Source organism: Nycticebus coucang, chromosome 16, assembly GCF_027406575.1.
Source record: "Nycticebus coucang isolate mNycCou1 chromosome 16, mNycCou1.pri, whole genome shotgun sequence".
NCBI lineage: Eukaryota > Metazoa > Chordata > Mammalia > Primates > Lorisidae > Nycticebus > Nycticebus coucang.
In genome coordinates, this window is record NC_069795.1 from 31317681 (window position 1) to 31330708 (window position 13028).

Genomic DNA, 13028 nt, shown 5'->3' on the forward strand with positions numbered 1-13028 from the left:
CATTTGAAAAAAAAAATTCACATACATTTTTATCGCTAATCTTTTTAGGTTTTCCTTTCCTAATAAGTTTACTTGGAAAGCCTTTGCACATTGCAGTTTAGAATTGTATCTTTCAAAAGTCGCTTAATTATGCAGTGTCACCTCATTGTCATTGCAAATTTGTTTTTAAAACACTAAGATGGCAACGTCTGTATAGTAATTTGCCTAGACAAAGCTTAAAAATAAAACTGCCTGAGAACTAATGATTTAGGACAGAGAGCACTTGAGAGGGGAAAGAATGTGGAGTTGTGAGAAAGCAGAAGCTAAAGCTTTCAATTCTAAAATCACCACTGGATGTAAAACTTTTTCAGGGTACTGTATAATTTACCTATTGCTTTACAAAAAATTACCATAAAATTTAGTAATAACTTGGGTCGCTGGGGTTGTTGGAGTGGAGGCCTCAGTTTCTTGCTGGCTGGTGCCTGTAAGCTACCCCCAGATCCTTGCCAAGTGGGCCTCTCCAAGGAGCAACAGTGCAGTCTGTGTGATCGGAGAAAATGCATGAGAACAGAGTAGACACTAGAGAGTAATCCAATTTTCCTTCTGAGGGTTTAATTCACCTGAATATGCTGAATAAACAGTCAATAATTAATAGGGGAAAGGATGCATATTTATGACGCACACATGTGCATCAGAACCACACAGAATATGAGACTCAAAAGAAGGGCCAGATGATGGAAGCTTACATATCCTCTTCATAAGGGAGATGGAGGTGGGACATGCAGGAAATTGTAGAGGAAGAATTCATTATTTTCAAAGGAGATGAATGGACCTGAAGAATAGACAACAACCTGGGACAAGGTTCCTCTGGGCTGTGTGTGGTGTTAACTTTAGTACACACCAATCTTCCTTAGTTGATGAGATGTCTAGAGAAGGAATTCACAACTATCTTCTGGAGGATCTGACCTTTAGGGGACGTCAGAGAAAGCCCTTCTCTGCAGGTGCCGTTCCTTAGGGGTGCTCAGTTTGAAGTCAAGAGTGGCATATTTTGAGGCATCCTTTTCTGAGCCCTGAGTGGAGCTGTAGAGACAGCAAGCCAAAAACATGAAAGTCACTATGTTTTATAACCTAATATCGCAGGTGACATCCTATCACTTTGTAATATTCTATTCACGAAAGGCAAGTCACTAGGTCCGGTTCACTCTCAGGGGGTGGGGCTCGCACAGGGAGTAAGTGTTAGGAGCCAGTGACTAGTGGCGACCTCAGCTCTGTCACACAGTAACCAGTCCATACGACAATGCTGAGCACATTGTTGTGTTTAATATGAACTTGAAGAATTGAATTCATTGTCAGTAATATCTGTGTCATAGGTTACCATACTGCATCAAACACTCTAGTAAATTCAGAATCAACTGATTGTCCAGAATAACTTCCTAAATCATGGTGCATGCCAATGTTAAAATAATATGAAAACATCAACCAGATCGTATTAAGACTAGCTGAGTGAACTCTTCTTTGTATTTTTTATCTCATACGTGAAAATGAATACTTGGGTTCTAGTCATTTAGATAGCTTTTTTCACAAGAATGGAGGTTGGAAACCTTATATTCTAAACTTAGATCTGCAAACAAGTACTGTATGAAGTGTACCTTTATATCCCATTTCTTTTTAATTTAATATGCAATGTTATTTTTAATTGAAAGGTAATGTTAATATTATATATTTATGGGATACGTTGGACACCTGTTAGAGGCATTGCTATCAAAAAGATAAAAGATAACAAGTATTGTGTGGGGGGTGGAGAAAAGAGAACCCATTTTGTACTTAGTGGGAATGTAATTAATTCAACCATTGTGGAAAGAGCATATTCTTTTTTTTTAAAGTATAACTTACTACTAACTTCTCGGTTTTTGTCATTTTAACCGTCTTCTTTTCAGTTCATTGGGTTTATTTATCTTCATGATATTTAAAGACTGTTTTGAGGAATTAGGTAACACACATATGGCTGTTCTTCCTCCGGCTTCCTTGTCAAGCCACACTTTAAAATACAGTCTCAGCTCTTTTTAGTATAGGGGATTAAGGAGAAATATATATAGAGACACAAACATAGACTCAATTTCATCTTTGAACTTGCTTTGCTTTCTGCATTTACAAGACCATCTTAGTTCTCAAACGTGTGGGAATCCTTCACTACGGCTAACACTTCTTATTCTCTCCCAGCTGCAATAAAGCACAGGACACAATCCAAGACAGAAATGAATAATTACCACAAAATGGGAACTGATAAATATGATTTAATTTTATTTTGCTTACACTTATGAATGGATATACTGACCTCTGTAATATACATTTTAATGTCAGAACATACATACCCTCCTTTAAATTTTGAGAAGAATAACAATGACTTTATTCTTTCTCCTAAAATTAAGTTCTGTTTTTGCCATGCTAGAATCTGAAAGGCATGTCTTTCTCTTGAAAGTTTTATTTGAGAGAGGGAGAGGCAGAAACAGAGAGAGAAGAAACACTTTATTACCCTGCAGACTTAGGATAAGAGAAGTGATATCACTGAGCACAAATGGATTAACTGCCTGCTCTACAAACCCCAAAGAGCGTATTACAAGTTGAAGAGGGTATGGTACCAATTATACCATTATCTCACCCTACTCTCTGGGTGAATAGTCTGAAAGCCTAAAATTACAGTTGATGCTAAATTTCTTGGCTTCATTTGCAAATTGGAGTCATTTTCTTTTTGTGTGTGTGAATGCCATAAACACATGCTTTCTTGTTTAAGGGTAGCAGTCCTTATAGTTTGTTATGATATTTTTATTCTTTTTTGTCTCTCATGTCAAAGGGCCTTCAAGAAAAATAAAAAATTGGATTGTTGCAAATCGGCGTAACATGGTGTTTGTGAATGATTTGCAATGGTCTTAAGTACCATTTGTGTAGGGTCTTTTTGGCATGTAATTTGCTAGAAGACCAGTTCTGGAGAAGGGCCTCCAACTGGCCAGATGTGCCATTTTGGAACAGATCGAGGGCCTGCCAAAACACCATTTGTTGCCAATACCGGATATTTGGGGGGTGCTCATCCCCCTGTTACCATATTTTTGCACTTCTTAACATTGCATAAATAGGCAGCTGTTCTGTATTTAGAATATAAATGAGTCACCAGCTTGCTCTCCCTGGAGGTTTTACCTGCAAGAGGGAAGCACAGTGTTAACTCCTTCTCATCTCATTGCTTGCCTGGCTGTCACACTCAGCTGCACACTTCCCTGACTCACTCAGAAGCAAATCCTTATGCATATAAATCACGCCTTTCCTGCTAGTTAGACAAGGAGACCCAAAACTGTGCAGTTCACTGTGCTAAAATGGAACACATTTTCTGAGCAGTGAAAGTAGTAAATTCATCAGTTTCTAAGCTGAGAGTGAACAATTTGTGCTGAATTTTTTCACCTCTCCTTCAGTGAGAGTCAAGGTTCTCTAATCTCATAAAGGGCCATGACTTCATTAAGATGGAAAACTGTGTTAAAGGATGGTTGCAAGAGAAACAAGAAGAAACAAGAAAGGAAAAGCCCTAACAGTCACTCAGTTGTCTCTCTGGAGCTATTTGGAAGACAGAGATTTTTATTTATTTGGAGAATGACAATTAACCTACAGACTTGGCACAACAAAAGAAGCAGAGTGCTGAAGTGGGTCTCATGACAGCTCAGGAAAGGAAGGCGGTTGGCTTGACCTAATCCCCATTTGCAGCACATGATTTACATAACAGGCTAGCACAGGCTGCCTAATGTTGATTTCAAACAGCTTGGGCTGTGTGTATGTGTGTGTGTGTTTAGGTTTGTTTTACCCGGAGGTTGTTTGGAACCAAACTTGTCTGTGTTGGAATGTAAAAGAATAAGAAAAGTGAAGGTAACGAGGAAAAGCAGAGGCAGCCGCGGTATCCGGTACATTCACTGGTCTCAACTCCTTTTTTGAATGTTGACATATCCCTTATTTACCAAATCAAATGAGCATTCTGCAGTCTGATAGGGCCTTGTGACTTCTCCAGGCTTTTGATCTTGCCAGCAGCAGAGAAGCACAGGCAGATAGATAGGTGACATTTGGAGAGCCAGGCGTGCCAGATTTTCAGTGGTTATAAGGGAGGTCCAACCTGCTGTTCTCTTTAATGAAAGGAAGGGAAATTCAGACTGGCAAAACTGCTATAAGGGATATCTCTGCCCTGAATGTCACGCTGCCCAGATGTCGCTCGGCAGGTGGAGATGCAGAGGGGATGAAGATGTAGCTCTGTGTTTGTGGGTGCTTGTGCGTTACAAGGGTGAACAAAGAGCCCGTCTTCTGAACTGTAATGAAATCAGTGTGGATCTTGTCCATGCTCACGTGGAGAGAAGGGGCCTCCTCAAAGAGTTCTCACCCTCCTGCCCTCCCTGACTGCCAGGCAGTGTGCTCGCAAGCCACGTGCACATGTGCATTTGATTTTCTTTGTAGAACAGAGAATCATATGACATAAAAGGTTCTATACTTTGCATTTTTATTAAGTCTCAGACTATTTGATGAATATTTCTCATCTTATTTGCCTTCGCCTTATCTCATTTTTTAAACCAGCATTTTGAGCAAAAGTACATGAGATCATTTAGTCAACCATTCCTATTCCCTGCTGATGGTATTTATATTGGCCCTAGAATATTTTAAATTGGATATGACTATGTTCTCAGCAAATATCCCGGAATTTTTTTTTTTTTTTGAACAAAGTAAGCAAGACTTGAAATTAACTTTACTTAAAAAAAAAAACAAACCTGGAGTTTCCATCATTGAATTTTCTTTGCCTGTAATTATTTTTCTTCAGTGTTACGAGATGACTTCCGGCAAAACCCCACAGATGTTGTAGTGGCAGCTGGAGAGCCTGCCATCCTGGAGTGCCAGCCTCCCCGGGGACACCCAGAACCAACCATCTACTGGAAAAAAGACAAAGTTCGAATTGATGACAAGGAAGAAAGAATAAGTGTGAGTTAAATTGTAATTATGGCCTACAGAGACTAAAATTTTAGTCTTCGAATGTATGTAATTTATTCTTTATCATTAATAAAACTGTATCAGAATGCTATTGTAATTTATACTGTCTTAAAACACTAAAAAAAGAAACCCTAGACTGCAAACAGACAAAAATTATATACATGAAATGTATGTGATATATTAATAATTGTACCAATCTGAATGTGGGAGTGTTATCTTTGCAATCCAATATTAATATCCTAGGTATTTTTTAAGGTTTCCAAAATCTTCTACTGATCATTTAGTACATGAGTGGTAAAGTGTAAATGATAGCCATAAACCATGTTCACTATGTTTAATTTTGCACTATTTTCAAAATTATCAGAGGAAATAATTTACGGTGATGGCTATCTTAAATAATATTTCAGTTTTTTTAATTAAACAATATTTGTAACAGAAATTTGTATGAATACATTGATTTATTAGCAAGATTAATAGAGATGAAATCAAATAAAAATAACTGAGTCTTTATGTTAATCATGTAGAGAAATATTCTGTTTTCAAAGAAAAGTAGTGATTAGTTTCATTAGAGGGTTAGGATTTGAAATGAAACACCAAGAAACAGGGGAATGGTATCACTTTACTTTTTCTGAGGATCCATGCAACCTTGGTATGTGAAGGTTTTTAAAAGAAGCAGTCCTCTGAAACAATACATAATACCCCACATTCTGATGTTATTTTGTAGTATAGTTTTTATGAGCAGCTCAATAACGGAGAATAAATTATTTTATTAAAGATAATATCTCATTTGACAAATAAGTGTGTCATTTCTATCGAAAGTTTATATAATCTTGGTTTCTATTATCTTCATATATATGTATAAAATAAATGAAGATTTTTCTTATGTACATACTGTGATTATAACAGGAAACATAACCAGATAGCTGGTGTAAGACATAACGTATTTCTGGCGTAGAAGCAAAGAGAATTTGGCCCTTTGCATTGTGAAGATCCGAGTCTTTAGGTCTGCTGAAATAAACTTATAATAGACACATTAATTGAAGAAAAAGCATACAAATGTATTAATGTGCAAGCACGTGGGAGTCACAAAAAGTATGAAACTCAAAGAAGGGCCAGATGGTTGAAGCTTAATTACCCTCTTCATAGGAGAGAGCGAAATGGGAGACCAGGCAATTTTAGAAGAAGAGTAAATGATTTTCAGGGTAGATTAATGGGCCAGGAGACACACAATGGCCAGGGACAAAGTTCCTCTGGGTTCTGAGAGAGGAAGTGACAAGTTATGGGATAGTGAAGGGCTAGAACGGCTCTGTGAACAAAGGTTGGCTCACTCCGTAGATAAAGCCTCTCAGATAACAGCTCTTGCACTAATTGATGAAAAGACTGTCCGGCAGGCCTGATACTGACCTTTACTTTCTTCTTTTGTAATTAACCTTTCCTGCTTAAGGAGATTTCAGATGGGGAGTTTAGGCAATTGTTTTTCTTTTGGAAAAATGCCCTTCTGTCAGATGAGACAACTTCGGAACGAGTCCCTCTCTGCACTTGGGGGAAGAAACAAAGGAATAGCAGAGAGACATTGACATTGGGGTAGCTTCTAACGCCTTCCAGTTTTCTTTAATTCAAGGTGCTTAGAACACCAAAGCACCACAGTTTGGGTTATCATGTTTCTGAGCCCCAACACTGGATTGACTGTTAACATAGTGATATTTACATTGCCAAAGAGAGTGTGGTTCCCGTGATCTGTGCCTTGCCACCAAATTTATGAAAATGTGCTTCTGGTGATGGAGTAAAATCTATGTTCAAGGGTTTCTAGTTCATGTTTATGGCTTTTCGTGTTTGCTTTGTATCAAGCCATGCCCCTCCCATACAGTAACATCTAATAACCATTTTATTTAGACCCTGTTTCTCTGGGAAAGGTGACAGTGGCAGTTCTGAGCCAACTTGGCTGATCTTTGTTAGACTTCTCATCCTCCTACAGCCATTTAAAGGTGTACTTAGGGCGACCTTATTCACATGTCTGGCAATTGCCTGGTGCTCAGTTCAATATTAGTTTTCTTCCACATGGCCTTTTATTTTTGTAGCAGGTTAGATCAGGCTGGCTCCCATGATGGACTCCATGTTCCACCTGAAGAAAGAAAGATAAGACCCAATGTGCAAGCACCTTTCTTCTAGAGAAATATTTGCTTTAATTTTATTCATCAAATGAAGTCATATTGGCAACTTCAGCTGCAAAAGAAGGAGAAGTGACCTCCATGGCCATGTTTATAATCTATCATTATACCCTGCTGGGCATAATTGAAAATGGTTGGTATTTTTCTCTTCCAATGTAAAAAAAAGTTGAAAGTCCCTTTCTATAATACGGCAAGTTTTAAAACTTAATACTCTCTGGTGGAAACCAACATACAGAAGTTGTGTTTGCCTATAAAGTTAAAAATTAATGGAGGAAACCAATAATTTTGCATTCAGTATCTTTTTAGGAACTCTCAATCATATGGAGACACATATTGAAGGTGAATTCAAGAAAAGCAGGCACACGCGAAGATTCCAAACTAATGGGAGGATTTTAGGTGATACTCAGCTGTTGGTTTATGGAAACAAAAATGTGCCTAATAATTCAAAATTACTTATTAATGACTTTATCTTTTCTGTTTCTTTTTCTTATTTATTTATTTATTCATTTTTATTAACAGATTCGTGGTGGAAAACTGATGATCTCCAACACTAGAAAAAGTGATGCAGGGATGTATACCTGTGTGGGCACCAACATGGTGGGAGAAAGGGACAGCGACCCAGCAGAGCTGACTGTCTTTGGTAAAACACTTTTTTCAATCATCCACTGTTACTTATATACACTTTTCCTTGGCTTTCAAATATTGTTAGTAACACTAAAAGCCAGGCCACACACGGTTACTCATAATTTCTGATGAGCAGGGACAGATTAGAGTTGTCTTGTTTTATGTCTTTCTGATAAAATCTTTGATGTGAAGAAAAACGTTCGAAAATTAATTTATGCAATTTATTCATCTATTTATAGGATTTTGGATTTCATCAAAATGTAAAAAGCACTTTGTTCTCAAACTCTATTTAAGACATTACTTCTGTCTGAAGTTTGTCACTCGTTGTGCAAAAAAAAAAAATTATTTTCCACTTTTTAAAATTTCAAAGTAAGATATGTATAGTCTTAGCTCTGGTTAAAAGACTATACACACACATATAAAATCAAAATTAAAGAAAGACCCATAAATAAACTCTTTTGTTGTAATATTCATATCTCTTTGACTTTAAGAGCCAAAGGACAGTTTTGCTAGGGAATTTGGTTACTAGTTTAAAAACTGATTAGAATGATATCACAGATATTGTGAAGAAAGCATTAGGAAGGAGAAAATTGGGAACAGTGAAGATGACCATATCAATAAAAGTGAGTAAGCTACCACTGGGCAACTGTATAAGATTCAAGAAAAATAAGTGACAGAAAATTGGGGAAAATTGATCTTAAAAATGCCTGAAATGAAATATTACTTTAGAATACCTTGAAGTCTCATTCAAGTTTCTATACAGACACAGTCACATATATACATGCATATGTATGTATATGTATATACAGATATACATGTGTCTTAATAAAAGTTTGCACTATGGCATATATTATTTGATTTTTAAGGTACATGAAATCATTGTGATTTTTAATTATTTTTCCATGCCAGTAAAAATAATTCTCTACTTCTATGCATGTTCGGATCCCTATTTCTGGTCATGTCCCTATTTCAGGACACACCCAAGTGTAGCACCAAAGTCTTCAATAGGTTCCTCAAGAAAACCCTTCCACAGTTTGAGAGCTGCCATCCTGTTGTGCAAAGGGACTGTCAGGATGGAAAGAGCCATATTATGATTTCCATTCCATTCTGAGAGTTAAGATGGTGCTTTATGCATATACCAGAGTGCAAGCTGCCTCTTTTCAATAACACTGAGTACCGAGTAATCTCTGGTAATGCTCCCTGTGGATACTAAGCAGCTTTAAGTCCCAAATGACAAATCCAGGAAAAGTCTCATAATTCATTAAAGGAATTGAATAGTAGAACTAAAAGTGTTCAAAGTATGCATGTAAATTTCTATCCTGCAGAGCTCAGACAAGTGTCAGTTTGCCCTTAAATTTCATGCAATCTTCTTTAAGAGTCTCAAAATGTGCTCTACTCTCTAGTGAATCAAATACAGTTTTGCCTAGTAAGATATGAAATTAGTGGTCACTAAACATTAGCATCGAAAGCTCACAAGTATAGCTCTTCTATTTAAAGAAACACTCGTTGCTATTTTTCTATAACTGCCAAAAGCTTCAAAATAAAAAAAATGTAGTATTACTGCAGTATAGACTGCCTTCAGGAGGAAATTGAAACAGTTTAAAGTCATTATCCAAGCAATTAGACTTACCAATAATGAGGCTGTGTTATGAAATATTTACTCTGCTTTCCCTAAAGACATGTTGAGAACTACTGGGGATCCCTAAACATGTCAGGAGTTATGGGAGAACTTCTAAATTATTTTGAAAATACCTATCAACCACAGAGATTGAATTTGTCTAGAGGCAGTTCCTCTGGAAGAATTGATTTAGGAAGCTGAGAAACGTTTATCCGATGGTGTAAACGAGTCAGAACTGACCCGAGAGGTTATATGTACAATATTAAGTTGAGGGAAAAACGAAAATTCCATTATTGATAAGAAACCAACATCCAAAACCAGAAGAAATATAGAAGTGATGGCCCAAATCAAGTATTGCCTGAGAGAGCCTTTCTATACCTTGATTTTCTTTTCTGAGAGGACATAAAATAAACAGTGTCACATTTATAGCGAGGGCTCTTTTAGTTTATTTTTTGTGCAGTTACACCCAGTACATACTTTCTAATGAACTTCTTTATATTTCATCATTGTCAGATATTATCATTTCCAGCCTAATGTTTATAAAGGTAAAACTGACTGCATTTCTACTTCCCTTTATTTTATTTTCACAGAGCAGCAATTCTACTTCATTAAATCTGGCTACCATAACCACTTTGTAGCTACAGAAGGTTTCTAAATGTCTTTTGCAACTCAATCTTTAGGATATGTCATACAAAAATAGTAACTGACGATATCTAATTGTTCACGAAATATAATTCACTTATGAATTGTGTTAAATAAATATTTTATATTATATAAAATGGCAAGAAAAATAATGAAAGGAATAAATGTTTTTTTCCAATACAGTAAGCATCTACTTTCTGAGACTCATGGCTGGGGAGGAAAATCTTCTCACTTTTTCTAATATTTTGATTCTTTATTAAGTAAGTTTGGGCTTTGAAATTTTATAGTTTCAAAATTCAACTAACATTTTAAAGAAGGCCCTTCTGACAAAGACATGATCAGTGGAAACTAAGCACAGGAGGTCAAACTCTCCCTCTTTGCTGATGACATGATCTTATACTTAGAGAACCCCAAAGACTCAACCACAAGACTCCTACAAGTCATCAAAAAATACAGTAATGTTTCAGGATATAAAATCAATGTCTACAAGTCAGTAGCCTCTGTATACGCCAATAACAGTCAAGATGAGAAGCTAATTAAGGACACAACTCCCTTCACCATAGTTTCAAAGAAATGAAACACCTGGGAATATACCTAACGAAGGAGGTGAAGGACCTCTATAAAGAAAATTATGAAATCCTTAGAAAGGAAATAGCAGAGGACATTAACAAATGGAAGAACATACCATGCTCATGGATGGGAAGAATCAACATTGTTAAAATGTCTATACTTCCCAAAGCAATCTACCTATTCAATGCCATTCCTATCAAAATACCAACATCATACTTTCAAGATTTGGAAAAAATGATTCTGCATTTTGTATGGAACCAGAAAAACCCCCGTATAGCTAAAGCAGTTCTTAGTAATAAGAATAAAGCTGGGGGCATCAGCATACCAGATTTTAGTCTGTACTACAAAGCCATAGTAGTCAAGACAGCATGGTACTGGCACAAAAACAGAGACATAGACACTTGGAATCGAATTGAAAACCAAGAAATGAAACTAACATCTTACAACCACCTAATCTTCGATAAACCAAACAAGAACATACCTTGGGGGAAAGACGCCCTATTCAATAAATGGTGTTGGGAGAACTGGATGTCTACATGTAAAAGATTGAAACTGGACCCACACCTTTCCCCACTCACAAAAATTGATTCAAGATGGCTAAAGGACTTAAATTTAAGGCATGAAACAATAAAAATCCTCCAAGAAAGCATAGGAAAAACACTGGAAGATATTGGCCTGGGGAAAGACTTCATGAAGAAGACTGCCATGGCAATTGCAACAACAACAAAAATAAACAAATGGGACTTCATTAAACTGAAAAGCTTCTGTACAGCTAAGGAGACAATAACCAAAGCAAAGAGACAACCTATACAATGGGAAAGGATATTTGTATATTTTCAATCAGACAAAAGCTTGATAACTAGGATCTATAGAGAACTCAAATTAATCCACATGAAAAAAGCCAACAATCCCATAGATCAATGGGCAAGAGACATGAATAGAACCTTCTCTAAAGATGACAGACGAATGGCTAACAAACATATGAAAAAATGTTCATCATCTCTATATATTAGAGAAATGCAAATCAAAACAACCCTGAGATATCATCTAACCCCAGTGAGAATGGCCCACATCACAAAACCTCAAAACTGCAGATGCTGGCGTGGATGTGGAGAGAAGGGAACACTTTTACACTGCTGGTGGGACTGCAAACTAGTACAACCTATCTGGAAGGAAGTATGGAGAAACCTCAAAGCACTCAATCTAGACCTCCCATTTGATCCTGCAATCCCATTACTGGGCATCTACCCAGAAGGAAAGAAATCCTTTTATCATAAGGACACTTGTACTAGACTGTTTATTGCAACTCAATTTACAATCGCCAAAATGTGGAAACAGCCTAAATGTCCACCAACCCAGGAATGGATTAACAAGCTGTTGTATATGTACACCATGGGATACTATTCAGCTATTAAAAAAAATGGAGACTTTACATCCTTTGTATTAACCTGGATGGAAGTGGAAGACATTAATCTTAATAAAGCATCACAAGAATGGAGAAGCATGAATCCTTTGTACTCAATTTTGATATGAGGACAATTAATGACGATTAAGGTTATGGGGAGGGGAGGAAAAGCAGAAAGAGGGACGGAGGGAGGGGGGTGGGGCCTTGGTGTGTGTCACACTTTATGGGGGCAAGACATGATTGCAAGAGGGACTTTACCTAACAATTGCAATCAGTGTAACCTGGCTTATTGTACCCTCAATGAATCCCCAACAATAAAAAAAAAAAGTAAGATTGGGAAATTCAGATAGAAAAAAAAAAAAGTTAAATTCTGAGAAAATATCTACACAGCACATCATTTGGAGACCAATTTTGTACTAAATGTCCTACAACCAAAATAAAAATGTTTCAGCACTTGGAAAAAAAAAAAGCATTACTTTGTCACGCTCTATGGATTATATATTCTCTTTGATCTTAGAAGTATTTTTCGGCCATGAAATATCCACTTAAATAGACAGTATCTAAAAATCAGCTATAGGTGTCATAGTCTCAGATGGCCCTACAATTTATGGCACGGTATAAATGTTTCCATGAAGAACAAGTACAAGTTTACATATGTTAAGTAGTAAAGATCTTGAAGGCAGAAAACATGTAATTGAAATACATGATTCAATTTCTAATGAGCAGATTTCAGTCCACTGCTATTCAAAATTTAACTGCTTAAAAAAAAGACATACGGATTTTCTCAAATGATCTTTACAAAGTAATGCATGGAAACAGAGTTTATGCAAAGCCTGGGGAATATTTAAGTGTTATGGAACTTAAAATGAAATAAGTATCTTGCCCCCCCACATTCCCTAATTCACACTCACTCACATTAACCTGTCACGTGTGTGCACAAATTTCTCATCTTCGAACTTTCCTCCAAGTTTATCTCTTTTTCTTCTGGGACTTCTCTTTGTTATAGTAATCATAC

The 13028-nt window shown here is 36.7% G+C and overlaps 1 protein-coding gene across 12 annotated transcripts in view; it reads left to right on the plus strand.

Annotated features, from left to right (window-relative positions):
• ROBO2 (roundabout guidance receptor 2) overlaps positions 1-13028 on the plus strand; it is a 630786-nt gene that overhangs the window by 422179 nt on the left and 195579 nt on the right. For all 12 annotated transcript variants that reach the window (XM_053565141.1, XM_053565146.1, XM_053565142.1 and 9 more), the window contains exons 3-4: positions 4820-4977; positions 7674-7794. In XM_053565141.1, the coding sequence (XP_053421116.1) occupies positions 4820-4977; positions 7674-7794 (279 nt within the window). The remainder of the gene's footprint in view (positions 1-4819; positions 4978-7673; positions 7795-13028) is intronic.